Here is a 14,478-nt window from a genome sequence, read left to right on the forward strand (position 1 = left end):
CGAGCTCAGCCCGGCGTCGGTCGTTCCGCCCGCCGGTCACATCGCGCCCTCTCTTCTGCCGGTGTCGTCCTCACCGGCCCCACCATGCTGTCTCTAGATTTTTTGGACGATGTGCGGCGGATGAACAAGCGGCAGGTGAGTTTGGCCGCCCGCTGTTTCCCCGGGCTCCTCTTGTCCCTTGGGCGCTGCCACTGCGGGTCCTGCGGGTCCTGCGGGCCCCTGGGCCCCTGAGCCCCTGAGCCCCTGAGCCCCTGAGCCGGGCTGACGCCTGGACCATCTCTTTGTGGAGTCTGAGGCCAGAGGTCGCTTGGTCCGCCCCCCCCATTATTATCATTATCATTATTATTATTATTAGCCCCTAGTTAATCCGGGGCCTGCTGGGGGTGGCGCGGGAAGCTGGTCTTCACCTGCCATTCCTCCCAGGGAGGCTGAGGAGCGAATGGAAACCCGAGCGCGCTTTGTGAGTGGGAGTTGGGGTTGCTCATTATTTTAGACTTCGCCAGGCGGCAAACTCGGGGTTCCTCCCATCGCAGCGACTCCCATGCAACCCGGAGGCTAGATTGAGCAGCTCCCTGCATCCGGGGTGCTCGGGAAGGCGGTTGTCGGCCCCACAAACGCCGCTTTGCTGCTTTCAGCAGGTCACAGCCCTCCTAGGACTGTTGGCCCCAGTGGCCTGCACTGCCTTTTCCTTGGACCACGTCTGACTTGGAGTCGGAACAGTCACTATACTTGACCTCGAGAGTCCGTTTAGCATGAAGGTGGCAGCCCTCCGGATCCTCGGGTATCCCATAACGCCCAGTGTTAGTGGCACAGGCATCTTGATATTTAGATCTCCTGATTTTGTCCTTAAATCTTACTCCTTCTTGAGCTTCTAGAATTTATCTAGATCGTATGTCAAAGGGTATTGGGAATGCTGTTGGGATTGTGCAGTCGTTAGGAAAAGTTGCTCCTTTTCATCTTCTGCATCAAGTGCCTGTCTCTAGAGCCTCGTCTGCTTGCCTTTTTTACAGTATTTGACTATTAAGAATTATCCTGGTGTCACTATTAAAGATTTTCCTCTTGGACTTGCATTTTGCAGTGTTTACAAATACCGGTTAGGGAAGTAGATATGCAAACCCCACCCCACCCCCCCTTAGTCCCCTTCAGATTTTAGCCAGCTCAGTGTCACCTTCTCTTAGACATGCTTCTTAATTCCTTCAGTCATAACTGATCATTCTTTTCAAATTGCACAGAACATTTATGTCTTGAAGGTAACTCTTCAGATTCTCCCTGATGTTGTATGGTGTTGCCTTTCCCATCCATATCTGAATTTCTGGGTACTACAGACATTTCTCTGAAGAAATACTTATTTGGGGGGCTCCTGTTTATTGTACCTTCTGCTAAATACAGTGAGAGAAATGCAGAGATACATAAGACAGACTCTGCCTTCCATGAGCATAAATGTGTAGAAAATAGTTAAGGCTATTTTGCTATGTGTAAAGTGTTATATGTGCATTTGAGGTAGGTAATGTTCTTCCCATTACTGAGATTAAGAAAATGAACACCCTCCCAGTGGTGGTGAGGAGGAAATGGGAGGAGTTGGATAGTGTGGGAACGGGGTGAGGGAAAATAATGAAATGAGGTTTGGCCTGTACATAACTTCTGGGGGAAAGAATTGATAGTGTTTATAGATACGGAGCTCATCACATGAAAAGAGGAAACTATGAGTTTGGTTTTTGCTTCTCTAAAATTGCTGTCGTTGCATAACTTCTTCATTCACACCTAAATACATATGAAATGTCTGGTTAATATATTTAAACTGTAACTGTGTTTTTTCCCCTTAAGTTCATAGAGGAATGCTTGAGTACAATAAACTCCATCCATTTAAGTGTATTATTTGATAAGTTCCTATAGCTACATACACCCATCACAATCAAGATAATAGAGCATTTCTATCACATACAAGATCCCTGTGCCCCTTTGTAGTTCGTCTCTCCCCTAGCACTTGGGAACTATGGATTTGCTTTTCGTCAGTATAGATGGGTTTGCATTTTATATAAATGGAATCACAGAGTATGTATTCTTTGGAGCTTTGAGTTATAATGGATTTTTAATGCCTTACTCAAGACTTGTTTATTATATGTAATATAATTTTTTTAGGGTCTGCTTCACAGTTTTCAAAAATAAAGTGTTTCATTACCTTCCCTGCATCCTATACACTATTGCCTCACACCTTCAGTAGCTCCCCATTGTCTTAGAAAGGCCTTCGCTGTAAGTCCCATTCATTTTACAGCCTGCTGTTTCTCACTGTTTTAGTCTTGTTCCAGTCTACCTTTCCTGCCTGTTTTGTATCAATGTCTCTATGAGCATTGTTCTACTCAAACCTTGTGTATTTAACTATCTTTCGAACTCCCCTTGCATTCTTTTCGATCACCATTTTCCTGAAACTTTTCTTAATCTATGAAATCCTGATTTGTAGAGTTTGCCTATTTCTGTGGTGTAAATACTGCTAACGGCTAATTTCAAGCTATTAACATGACATCATTGAATGTAGAATTAGGAAGAAATGTGGTAGCATGCAACTGTAATTTCCACCTATGGATACAATAAAGAAAAAAAATATGACCTCAAGAACATAGATTAATAATAAAATGCAGTGAAATAATTAGGAACTCGGTGACTTTAGAGTATTTATTACCTTTATTTTTAATGTAATTTAATTATATTAACTTTTTAAATCCTCATCCAAGATATATATATATATATAGTTTTGAGTTTAGAGAGGGAGGAAGAGAGAGAAACATCGATCAGTTGCCTCCTGTATATGCCTGACTGAGAATTGAACCTGCCACCTTTGTGGTGTATGGAACAGCACTCCAACCAACTGAGCTACCCGGCCAGGGCCAACATGTCATTTTTTAGTTAGTATTTTTTTTTCTTCATCATAGCCTCTCCATGGTCATAGAGACAAGCATGATCACTCATTTCCATGGCTAGATGGCACAGACCTACAACAATAAAAATGAGCTCCTCATAAGCAGAAATTGTGATTATAACTTCTCTCCCAAAAGTTCTCTTTTCTGACTTGAAGGAAGGAGGCGAGCTATAGTATCCAAACAGAAGATGTCCACAGGGGCAGAAAGTATTGTCTGGAAAACATGGTTTATTGGTCAGGTTTTAGTCTGGGAAACAGAATCACTATAAATATTGGGGAATTAAGGGATTTATTATAGGACTAAATCTTAATTGTGGGGAAAGCTGGATGAGTAAGAGTCTAAACCTGAGAGGTGGAGAATCAGAAAAATATCACCAGCTACCTCTTCCGAAGCACTGTTAGGGGTAGACAAATCCATGCTTGCCATGGAGTTGGTCAGAATTTCAAATCTTCCTGATGGAGTGGGACCACACCAAAGGGGAGTAGATGAAGCATGAGGCTGTTGGCTCTACACTGGTCTCTATTAGTCGGATGTGCTGGACATGGGGCAGGGGAGAGAGAGGACAAGCCAGGCCCTTAATGATGTCTCTTACCACCTCTAACCACAGTAACTTCAACAAAATAGCAGCTGGTTCCCTTTTCACTTTCCAGATCTTGGGCAGAATTTCTCCTTTTGGCCAACCAACCCAGGCCAGGGAAGGGGTTAGGGCAGGGGTGGGCAAACTTTTTGACTCGAGGGCCACAATGGGTTCTTAAACTGGACCGGAGGGCCGGAACAAAAGCATGGATGGAGTGTTTGTGTAAACTAATATAAATTCAAGGTATCTCTAACCACAGTAACTTCAACAAAATAGCAGTTGGTTCCCTTTTCACTTTCCAGATATTGGGCAGAATTTCTCCTTTTGGCCAACCAACCCAGACCAGGGAAGGGGTTAGGGGAAACTTAGTTCAAGCTTTGTTAGCCAAGTTGGCAAAGTACAAAACCACTATAGTCAATCCTTTATCTACTCAGCATCTATACACCTCTTTTTTTTAAATATAATTTTATTGATTCCAGAGAGGAAGGGAGAGGGAGAGAAAGATAAAAATATCAATGATAGAGAGTCATTGATCAGCTGCCTCCTGCAGGCCTCACACTGGGAGCAAGCCCACAACCTGGGCATGTGCCCTGACCGGGAATTGAACCATGAACTCCTGGTTCATAGGGCGATGCTCAACCACTGAGCCACGCCGGCCGGGCTATGCACACCTCTTAATCATGTTTAACTTTTTAAATAAAGAGAAAAGCAAAATTATGCTTCTGTCTAATATGCAGCCATTCCTTGTTTTTATATTTGGCCACATGGTCATAGCTGTATTTTTTTCTTCCATTAATCATTCCATATTCCTTTAGCCCTCAGCAAGAACCTAAGTTGGTCATAATATCTTGCCCAGTGGAGTGACCCCAACCTCTATGACCCCATTACTAAAGGGTTAATGTCACGAGTAGTCCTGCTTGAATGGGATTGTTGTTTTTTCTCAGAGGATTCTCTGTATTCCAGTTATACTTCCCTCATTACTTCTCTCTGATGGTCAGGACCAATGACCCTGGCCAGTAAATAACTCCCCAGCCTCTGCATTTTGGTTCACTGGCATGAGGAGCCCAACGTGGTCAGGTGGCAATCTCAACATCCAGGCTAATGGAATCAGCGTGTCCCCTGGCGGCAGGGCATCTCCTTTGGGAATAAAAACTTGTAAACCCATACAACCCAGAGTTGTAAAGATGGGTGACAGCAGCCACTCTTATTCTCACCCTTTAATTCCAGATGAGTGAGTCCTGCTGTAGAAGAAATGACCCATAGATTGGTTGCTGATTCAGAGCATTTCCCACATACTGGAGGGCATTAGACATCCCTGCCCCACCAAGGGCTGTTGGTGCCTCGCTGGTGCCATACTGTCCTCAAAAGGCCATTTGTGTCACTCAGAAGAAAGAAATCATAGAATGAATTGGGAAGTATTTCTTCTGCATTTTCCTGGAAGAGTTGGTGTAGAATTGTTAGGATTTTTTTTTTCTTTTTTCATTAAATGCTTGATAGAATTCACCAGTGAATGCCATCTGAGCCTGGTGTTTTTCCTTGTGGGGAGGCTTTTAAACTATAGATCCCATTTCTTTAATAGATATAGGTCTATTATCTATTTTTTCTTCAGTGAGCTTTGTGAGCTTGTCTCAAGGAATTGGTAATATATCGGTATAATATTCATAATACTTATCCTTTTAATAATTGTATTTCAATACAAATCAATATGTAGTTACTCTAGTGATGTCACCACTCTCATTCCTTCCTGATATTAGTATTTTCTTTAAACAGTTACATTCTTCTTTTTTTAAAATTTATTTTAGAGAGGAAGAGAGAAACATCAATTTTTTGTTCCACTTATTTATGCACTCATTGGTTGATTCTCGTATGTGCCCTGACAAGGAATTGAACCTGCAACCTTGGTGTATTGGAATGACGCTCTAACCAACTGAGCTAGCTGGCCAGGGCCTGATATTAGTAATTTATATCTTCTCTCTTTTTTTTCCTGATTAGCCTGGCTAATTGAACTCAGAGTGCTCATTTTTTATTTGATTGTTTTTCTTTTTGTTTTCTGTCTTTTGATTCATTATTTTTCCTCTTTTTTTTTCCCCCTCACTCAAGGATATTTTTTCCATTGATTTTTAGAGAGAGTGGAAGGAAGAAGGAAAGACAGAGAAGCACCGATGTGAGAGAGACACATTGATTGGTTGCCTCCCGCACGCCCTTGGTCAGGGCTGGGAGCCTGCAACCGAGGTGTGTGCCCTTGACTGGAATCGAACCCAGGACCCTTTGGTCCACAGGCCAATGCTCTATCCACTGAGCCAAACTGGGTAGGGCTCTCCTCTTTCTTTTATAGTATTTCCTTTCTGTGAGTTACTTTGGGTTTCATTTGCTTTTCCTAGTGTTTTAAGGTAGAAGTTTACCTTGGGAAAGCTACAAATATTTGTAAATTAAACAGTGTATTTCTAAATAACCCATAGGTCAAAGGAGAATCACAAGGGAAATTACAAAATATTTGAACTGACTGTAAACAAAAGCACAACATATAATTTGAGGCCTTTATTGCTATAAAATTCCCTCTGTGTACTACTTTAGGTATCTTCCACACACTTTTCTTTTTACCCCCACAAATTTTAAATAAGAAAAAATTATATGTTTACCAACATATACTATATCTAGTGTGCTTCCTGTGTGTAAATCCAGATTTCATTTGGTATGTTCTTTTTGCTTGGAGGACTTTTAAAAACTTTTTTTTCATAATGTAGGTCTGCTCATGATGAATTATCTTTGAGTTTTTGTGCCTTTGAAAAGGTTTAATTTTGTCTCCATTCTTTTTTTTTAAATATACTTTTATTGATTTCAGAGAGGGAGAGAGAGTAACATCAATGATGAGACAGAACCATTGATTAGCTGCCTCCTGCACACCCCCCACTGGAGATCGACCCCACAACTCGGTCATGTGCCCTGACCTGGAATCGATCCGTGACCTCCTGGTTCATAGGTCAATGCTCAACCACTGAGCCACGCTGGCTAGGCATGTCTCCATTCTTTAACAAGGTTTTTTATTGATTTTTAGAGATAGATGAAGGGGGGGGAGAGAGAGAAAGAGAGAAACATTGATGTGAGAGATGTCTCCATTCTTGAAAAAGGTATTTTTTTTATTGATTTTTCGAGAGAGAGGAAGGGGGGGAGAGAGGGAGGGAGGGAAGGAGAGAGAGAGAGAGAGAGAGAGAGAGAAACACATTGATGTGAGAGGGAACCGTCGATCCGCTGCCTCCTTCATGCCTTGTACCTGGGATCAAGCCTGAAACCTGGGTTTGTGCCCTGACCGGGAATCGAACCCACAACCTTTCGATGCATAGGACAACGCCCAACTAACTGAGCCATACAGGCGAGGGCTTGCCTTCGTGTTGTTTTTTTTTTAATCTTTATTGTTGAAAATATTACAGATGCCTTCCCCCCCGCATTGACCCCATCTATCCCACACTTGTCCCCCCCCCTTGCCTTTCTTTTTGTTTGTTAATCCTCACCTGCGGATATTTTTCCATTGATTTCCCCCCCTTTGACCTCTTCTATCCCACACTCGTCCCCCCCTTGCCTTTCTTTTTGTTTGTTAATCCTCACCTGAGGATATTTTTCCATTGATCTTCAGAGAGAGTGGAAGGGTTGGGGGAGAGAGAGAAACATCGATCTGAGAGAGAGAGACATCGGTTGGTTGCCTTCCACATGCACCTGAGCAGGGCTGGGAATTGATCAAGCCTGCCACAAAGGTACGTGCCCTTGACCAGAATTGAACCTGGAACCCTTCAGTCCACAGGCCAATGCTCTATCCACTGAGCAAAACTGGCCAGGGTATTGCCTTCATTTTTGGAAGAAATGTTTCCAGGTATAGAATTTTAGGTTGATAGTTTTTTTCTGATTACTTTCAGGCAGTCTGCTGTTATTTTAAGAGCTCAAGCTATCCCTGCCCCATTTAGATGGTTCTTTTGCATCCTTGGTAATTCCTTCAGAGGAATATGCTGATCATTGCTGGTCGTCTTTCTGCTGAGGACTTGAGCAGAGACCCTCTGCAGACCTTTGTGTCGCTCTCATTTCCATCCTGCCCCGGGTCTCTAGCTACCTTTGCCTCCTCAAACTCCCGGTTCTTTCTCCTCAAGTCAAGGAGCCTTCCAGGCTCTGTCTGCATTCCCCTTCGCCCTTGTTCTAGAAACTCCAGTCTGTCCGTTGGGGCAAGTTTCTCCTTTCTAAGCAATCACAGTCCTGTGCTACATGGATGCAGTCACGTGTTCAATGTCTGAAACCCTTTGTTTCATATGTTTTGTCCAGCGTTACTTAGTTATTTCAGGCAGGGAGGTAACTTTGGTCCCCATTACTCCAACTTGGCCTAAACATCATATTTTTGAGATTCATCTGTGTTGTATGTATCAGTAGTTCATTCTTTCTCTTCCTGAACAGTATCCTAGTGTGTGGACATGTTGCAGTGTATTCATCTGTTGATGGACATTTGTGTGGTTTGTTTGTTTTTTACCAATTTGAGGCTATTATGAATGAAGTTACTGCATCTGTGTATTGAATAGATATGTTTTCATTTGTCAGATTTTAAAACAGCCTAGTGGATTTTTAAAAATGAGACTTGTGTTATTGTTATTGATATTATGCCTGTTTTGACTATTCAGGATTTTTGTTGTCATTATCATTAAAGATTCTCGCTGGGACAAGCAGTGACTTTACTGGGCCATGGTAACAGTGTCTGATCTGAACATGCTTCAGTTTTTCCAGTGCCATCGGTTTTACATTTTGCTGCTGTCAGTGTGCCTGCCTCCAATCCCCTAGCTTCTGATCACTTCTGTGAGTTAGAAAGCAGGGAAATTGTGGTTATGGGTTATGAGTCTGTTAGTTTGAGGTCCTAAGATAAGACTTCAGGCCAACTGCTATTTTATTTTTTTTATCCTCACCGTAGGAGTGAGGATATTTTTTTCCAATGGTTTTTAGACTGGAAGGGAGGAGGGGAGCCGGGGAGGGGAGAGAAACATAATATCTATGTGACAGAGACACTTCAATTGATTTGCCTCCCGCACGCACCCCAACCCGGGCCAGGGATCGGGCCTGCAACTCAGGTAGTACATGCCCTTGAGTGCCCTTGACCGGAATTGAACCCATAGCCCTTGGGTGCACAGGCTGGCACTCTAACCACTGAGCAACACCACCCAGGGCAGGTCAGCTGCTATTTTGTAGCTCTACACGTTTTGCTTCCACGGTCACTTCTGTCTTTGCTTAAAATTGCAGGAAGTCTGACTTCTATGAAAATATCCTATATGTTGAACTTCAGATATCTCTTACAAGAATAGAAATATAATTGATATGTTTGATAACTATAATAGGTAAATGAATAGTACATAAGTTTCAGATCATGGCCTGTTAAATGATAGTATTTAAAGTTACCATCACTTTTATTTTGCTGAATTTTCTGTCCTCAGTTATATCTCTTTAGTTATTTTAAATCTAGAACAGTCTCCCATGTTTAGTTAATGAATTTTCGGACTAGAACAGTTGTCTTATGGATTGTTCACATGTCACTGTTATTTTTAAAATAACAAAAGCAAACTTACATTGTGCATATTTTTGAAATTTTTGTGTTGTTTTTTTTTTCACTTTAAAGCATCTTATGAATGTCTTTTCAGGTTCACATTTTCAGTGGTACATTCAAGGTTGTGTGTAATCTGAGCTTAATAATATGCTTTTTCAGATTCTCCCAGGACTCTTCAACACCATCTTCTCTTTCTTTTTTAAAAATATTTTCTTGATTTTTACAGAGAGGAAGGGAGAGGAATAGAGAGTTAGAAACATTGATGAGAGAGAAACATCGATCAGCTGCTTCCTGCACACCTCCTACTGGGGATGTGCCTGCAACCGGTACATGCCCTTGACTGGAATCAAACCTGGGACCCTTGAGTTCTCAAGCCGACGCTCTATCCACTGAGCCAAACCGGTTAGGGCAACACCATCTTTTCATTTCTTGAACCATCTACCATGGTGTCCAGTCATCCTCTCTGCTTTTACCCATTATGCAGCCTTACACCAACACAATTAGCGCAGATTATTGCCCTCATTTACAATGCCTCTCTAGTACTGCGTTTGCTTATTCAAGTCATAGGTTTTTACAATTTGTCAAGTAGTGCAGATGTGTTAAGAAAGAAAGAAGGCTGGCCTTCAAGTCCTAACTATGTGACTGACAAAGAAATTTTTGTGTTGTTTTTTTTTTCACTTTAAAGCATCTTATGAATGTCTTTTCAGGTTCACATTTTCAGTGGTACATTCAAGGTTGTGTGTAATCTGAGCTTAATAATATGCTTTTTCAGATTCTCCCAGGACTCTTCAACACCATCTTCTCTTTCTTTTTTAAAAATATTTTCTTGATTTTTACAGAGAGGAAGGGAGAGGAATAGAGAGTTAGAAACATCGATGAGAGAGAAACATCGATCAGCTGCTTCCTGCACACCTCCTACTGGGGATGTGCCCGCAACCGGTACATGCCCTTGACTGGAATCGAACCTGGGACCCTTGAGTTCTCAAGCTGACGCTCTATCCACTGAGCCAAACCGGTTAGGGCAACACCATCTTTTCATTTCTTGAACCATCTACCATGGTGTCCAGTCATCCTCTCTGCTTTTACCCATTATGCAGCCTTACACCAACACAATTAGCGCAGATTATTGCCCTCATTTACAATGCCTCTCTAGTATTGCGTCTGCTTATTCAAGTCATAGAATTTTACAATTTGTCAAGTAGTGCAAATGTGTTAAGAAAGAAAGAAGGCTGGCCTTCAAGTCCTAACTATGTGACTGACAAAATGTATGACTTTGGCGAAGTCACTTCCTCTCTCTCTCAGACTAAATTTCCTCAACTGTAAGATGAGGGGTGAGATTAAATGTCATTGAACAGCCATGATTATCAAGGGATAAATATTGTAGACAAGTGAGTACTAGAGGAGTTCAAAAGCACAGGTTTGTCACTGTTGGCTGGTATGTATCATGAACGTGATTGGATTTAAGCTGAATGGTTGTGAACGTACAAATGAAATAACAAGTGAAAGGTTCTGAAAATAATAAGCTATATAAATGTAACGTATTTTAGTAAACAAAATGGAGCAGGGTACCTGGGGTGAGAGAGAGAAGGCTGATTGTGTAATTATTACAGCGTTTTAAAGACTGTTTGGGAACTTCAGCTGCTGTAATGGTGCTACTTGAAACCTTTAAATTGATTCTACTCTCAGTTCTTGCCTGGGTGGGGACAATCATAGGTCTAATCTCTTCTCCTTTGTTCTTACAGCTGTATTATCAAGTCCTAAATTTTGGAATGATTGTCTCCTCAGCACTAATGATCTGGAAGGGGCTAATGGTCGTAACTGGAAGTGAAAGTCCAATTGTAGTGGTGCTCAGGTAATTTTCTTTTCAAGGCATGGCATTGCATGGCATCGCTTGGGAGAAGCATTGAGACATTGAATAACTGTTGTATCATTCCTCTAGAAACTACTCTCCTTCCCAGAAGAGGGCCTGGGAGAACATTAGTTACTGTTTCTCAATTGTGAGAAATTCTCAGCATGTTAGACACTGCACATTCAGACCCCAAAGGGCTTCTGACCTCTCTACAAAACATTTACGATGTGAGCTTTGTTCTCAGCACATCTCTTAAGAAGGTGTTTCAATGTACTTTATTTTCCTGAAGTTCTCCTGTCTTCTTGCTCTTCCCTTTGATACATTAAGCTGGCATTTAGTTGCGAATTTGCTAGATTATATCATCTGCAAAGGAATTGTTTTTCTGCAGCATGTACTCAGTGCAGAGCATCACTAATTATTTCCGTTTCCTGCTGACCTTTAAATATCACTTCTAAATAGACTTCAGGAATCTTGAATATACTAATGCCATCTCTTTTTTTAAAAAGTATATTTTAATTGATTTCAGAGAGGAAGGGAGAGGGAGAGAGAGATAGAAACAACAATGATGAGAGAGAATCATTGATCGGCTGCCTCCTGCACGCCCCCTACTGGGGATTGATCCTGCAACCCAGGCATGTGCCCTGACCGGGAATCAAACTACAACGTCCTGATCCAGAGGTCAGTGTTCAACCACTAAGCCACGCTGGCTGAGCTACTAATGCCATCTCTTAAAGTGACAAATAGTACTGAATTTTTTCTCCACTGTACTTCTTCCCCCTCCTTATATTCCTAATGTTAGTGATTTAAAAACTTAACTTACTCATTTTTGGAAAATTACCACTTGGTTACTTAATTGAGTCATTATGATTCTGTCTTATTTTGGGCTTAATTATAAAAGCTCTCCCAAGTCTTTTCTGGAGATAATGGAGTATAAACATAAAATAAACTGAATCATTAACATTATCTAGAGTCTAATTAATAGTACATTACTCTCAACAAGATGAATTTGACTCCTTCATTGTTGTATAGGACAGTGGTATAGGACCATGGTCGGCAAACTGTGGCTCGCGAGGCTCTTTGGCCCCTTGAGTGTGGCTCTTTCTAAGCCTTAGGAGTACCCTAATTAAGTTAATAACAATGTACCTACCTATATAGTTTAAGTTTAAAAAATGTGGCTCTCAAAAGAAATTTCAGTCGTTGTACTGTTGATATTTGGCTCTGTTGACTAATGAGTTTGCCGACCACTGGCATAGGATATACTTCCAGCAACAAGTGGTTGGAAGCACTGGGTCTCCAGTGTCTTACTTGACCTTAGTTCTGTTTTTATTAATAATCAAATGCAACTGTAACTGTAGAGATCCACAGAAATGTATGGTTTTTACTAGCTGGGAAAGTATAGAGAATTGGATCTCTGTCTCTCTCATTGTCTGACTACCCCATTAGGCAAGTCACTTATTCACTGAACCAAAGTTTCATCTATGAACTGAAGGCCGGACCTAGATGATGTCAGAAGACCTTTCCAATTCTAAAATCATGTGGCCTGAAGTTCCCAGACAGTCCTGTATTCAGGGAGAGCTTCGGTTAGTGAAGTGTCCAAACACCGACAGAAGGGGAAGCCACACGAATTGGCTCTGTGGGGAACAGGTGTGAAGAGATGGTCCAGGGAGGCACGTGTGGATACTCTTCTGGGATAACTTCAGATTGAGTTTCCTTCAGTGGAGATGTTTAAAGACAATCGAATGACTAAGGACTTGCTCATTGATGGTTCTGAAAGTAGCCCAGTTTTGCTATAGCTGGAAAATTTGTAATCAGTAGGGACTTGTGGTTAGATAAGTTATTTGGTAGCTAGGTTATGTATATACTAAACTTTTCTGATTGCTAATGTGGAATTAAGAAATTAGCCTGGCCAGTGTGGCTCACTGGTTGAGTGTCGACCCATGAACCTAGTCCTAGAGGTTACCGGTTTGATTCCCGGTCGGCACATGCCCAGGTTGCAGGCTCAATACCCAGTAGGCACACGCAGGAGGCAGCTGATCACTGATTCTCTTTCATTGATGTTTCTATCTCTCTCTCTAAAATCAATAAAAACATATTTTAAAAAAAGAAATTAGCCCTAACCGGTTTGGCTCATTGGACAGAGCGTCGGCCTACGGACTGAAGGGTCCCAGGTTCGATTCCGCTCAAGGGCATGTACCTTGGTTGCGGGCACATCCTCAGTAGGAGGTGTGCAGGAGGCAGCTGATCGATGTTTCTCTCTCATCGATGTTTCTAACTCTCTATCCCTCTCCCTTCCTCTCTGTAAAAAATCAATAAAATATATTTTTTTGAAAAAAGAGACCAAGTCATTTTAGAAGAGACTCTAGTCAGGGCTGGAAGGAGCAGTCATTAGAGAAAGACAATCCATGTGATTGGGCGGCCTGGCCAGGATTTCATGTTACTGTAAGGAATATAATTTTTATCTGAATCAAATATGCCTCAGAAGGCTCAGGCCAACTGAGAATCGACTTTTAGGACCTTTGTGAAGCCATTAGAGATAAAGACAAATACTTCTTATTTATTTTATTAACTAAAGTTTCAGGGAACATTGAAAACTTTTCTCTTCACAGAGCTGAAGCAAATTTTAAAATATTTCAATAATTTATACCTAACATCTTATAAAATTGTTCATGATTGATGTTTAAATTGAAAAGTATAGTTTAATCAAAAAATATAAGAAGGTTACTAATAATTTATTTAATGTTTAAAAAGTTTTCCCTGGTCCTGGCCGGGTAGCTCAATTGGTTAGAGCATCATCCCAATATGTCAAGGTTGTGAGTTCTATTCCTGATCAGGGCACATACGAGAATCATCCAATGGATAAATGAATAAATGGAACTACAAATCAATTTTCCTTTCTTTCTCTCTCTCTCTCTCTCTCCCCTCTCTATCTCTAAAATTAATAAAAATATAATAAAAATAAATAACTTTCTCCTGGTTTCTTTCTTTTTTAAATCCTCACCTGAGAATATATTTTTACTGATTTTAGACAGCAAGGAAGAGAGAGAGAATCATTGATGTGAGAAACATTGATCAGTTGCCTCTGACACACACACACACACACACACACCCGAATGGGGATCAGACCAGCAACCTAGATATGTACCCTGACTGGGAACTGAACGCACACCTTATGGTGTACAGGTTGATGCTCCAACCAACTGAGCCACCCAGCCAGGGCTCCCCGGTTTATTTCTTTAATGGTCCTCTCACTGCACACTTTTATCTGTGTGGGTTGTTTTTTTTTTAATATATTGATTTCAGAGAGGCAGGGAGAGAGAGATAGAAACATCAGTGATGCCGAAACCAGTTTGGCTCAGTGGATAGAGCGTCAGCCTGCGGACTGAAGGGTCCCGGGTTCGATTCCGGTCAAGGGCATGTACCTTGGTTGTGGGCACATCCCCAATAGGGAGTGTGCAGGAAGCAGCTGATCGATGTTTCTCTCTCATCGATGTTTCTAGCTCTCTAGCTCTCTCCCTTCCTCTCTGTAAAAAAATCAATAAAATATATTTTAAAAAAAAAAAGAATAAATCAC

At 41.5% G+C, this 14,478-nt stretch overlaps 1 protein-coding gene across 2 annotated transcripts in view; it reads left to right on the top strand.

Moving 5' to 3' along the window:
* Positions 1–6: 6 nt before the first annotated feature.
* SEC11A (SEC11 homolog A, signal peptidase complex subunit) overlaps positions 7–14,478 on the top strand; it is a 30,598-nt gene continuing 16,126 nt past the window's right edge. For both annotated transcript variants that reach the window (XM_005878474.2, XM_005878475.2), the window contains exons 1-2: positions 7–135; positions 10,801–10,910. In XM_005878474.2, the coding sequence (XP_005878536.1) occupies positions 85–135; positions 10,801–10,910 (161 nt within the window). In that variant the 5' untranslated portion in view covers positions 7–84. The remainder of the gene's footprint in view (positions 136–10,800; positions 10,911–14,478) is intronic.

Source organism: Myotis brandtii, unplaced genomic scaffold (assembly GCF_000412655.1).
Source record: "Myotis brandtii unplaced genomic scaffold, ASM41265v1 scaffold561, whole genome shotgun sequence".
NCBI classification, from domain to species: Eukaryota; Metazoa; Chordata; class Mammalia; order Chiroptera; family Vespertilionidae; genus Myotis; species Myotis brandtii.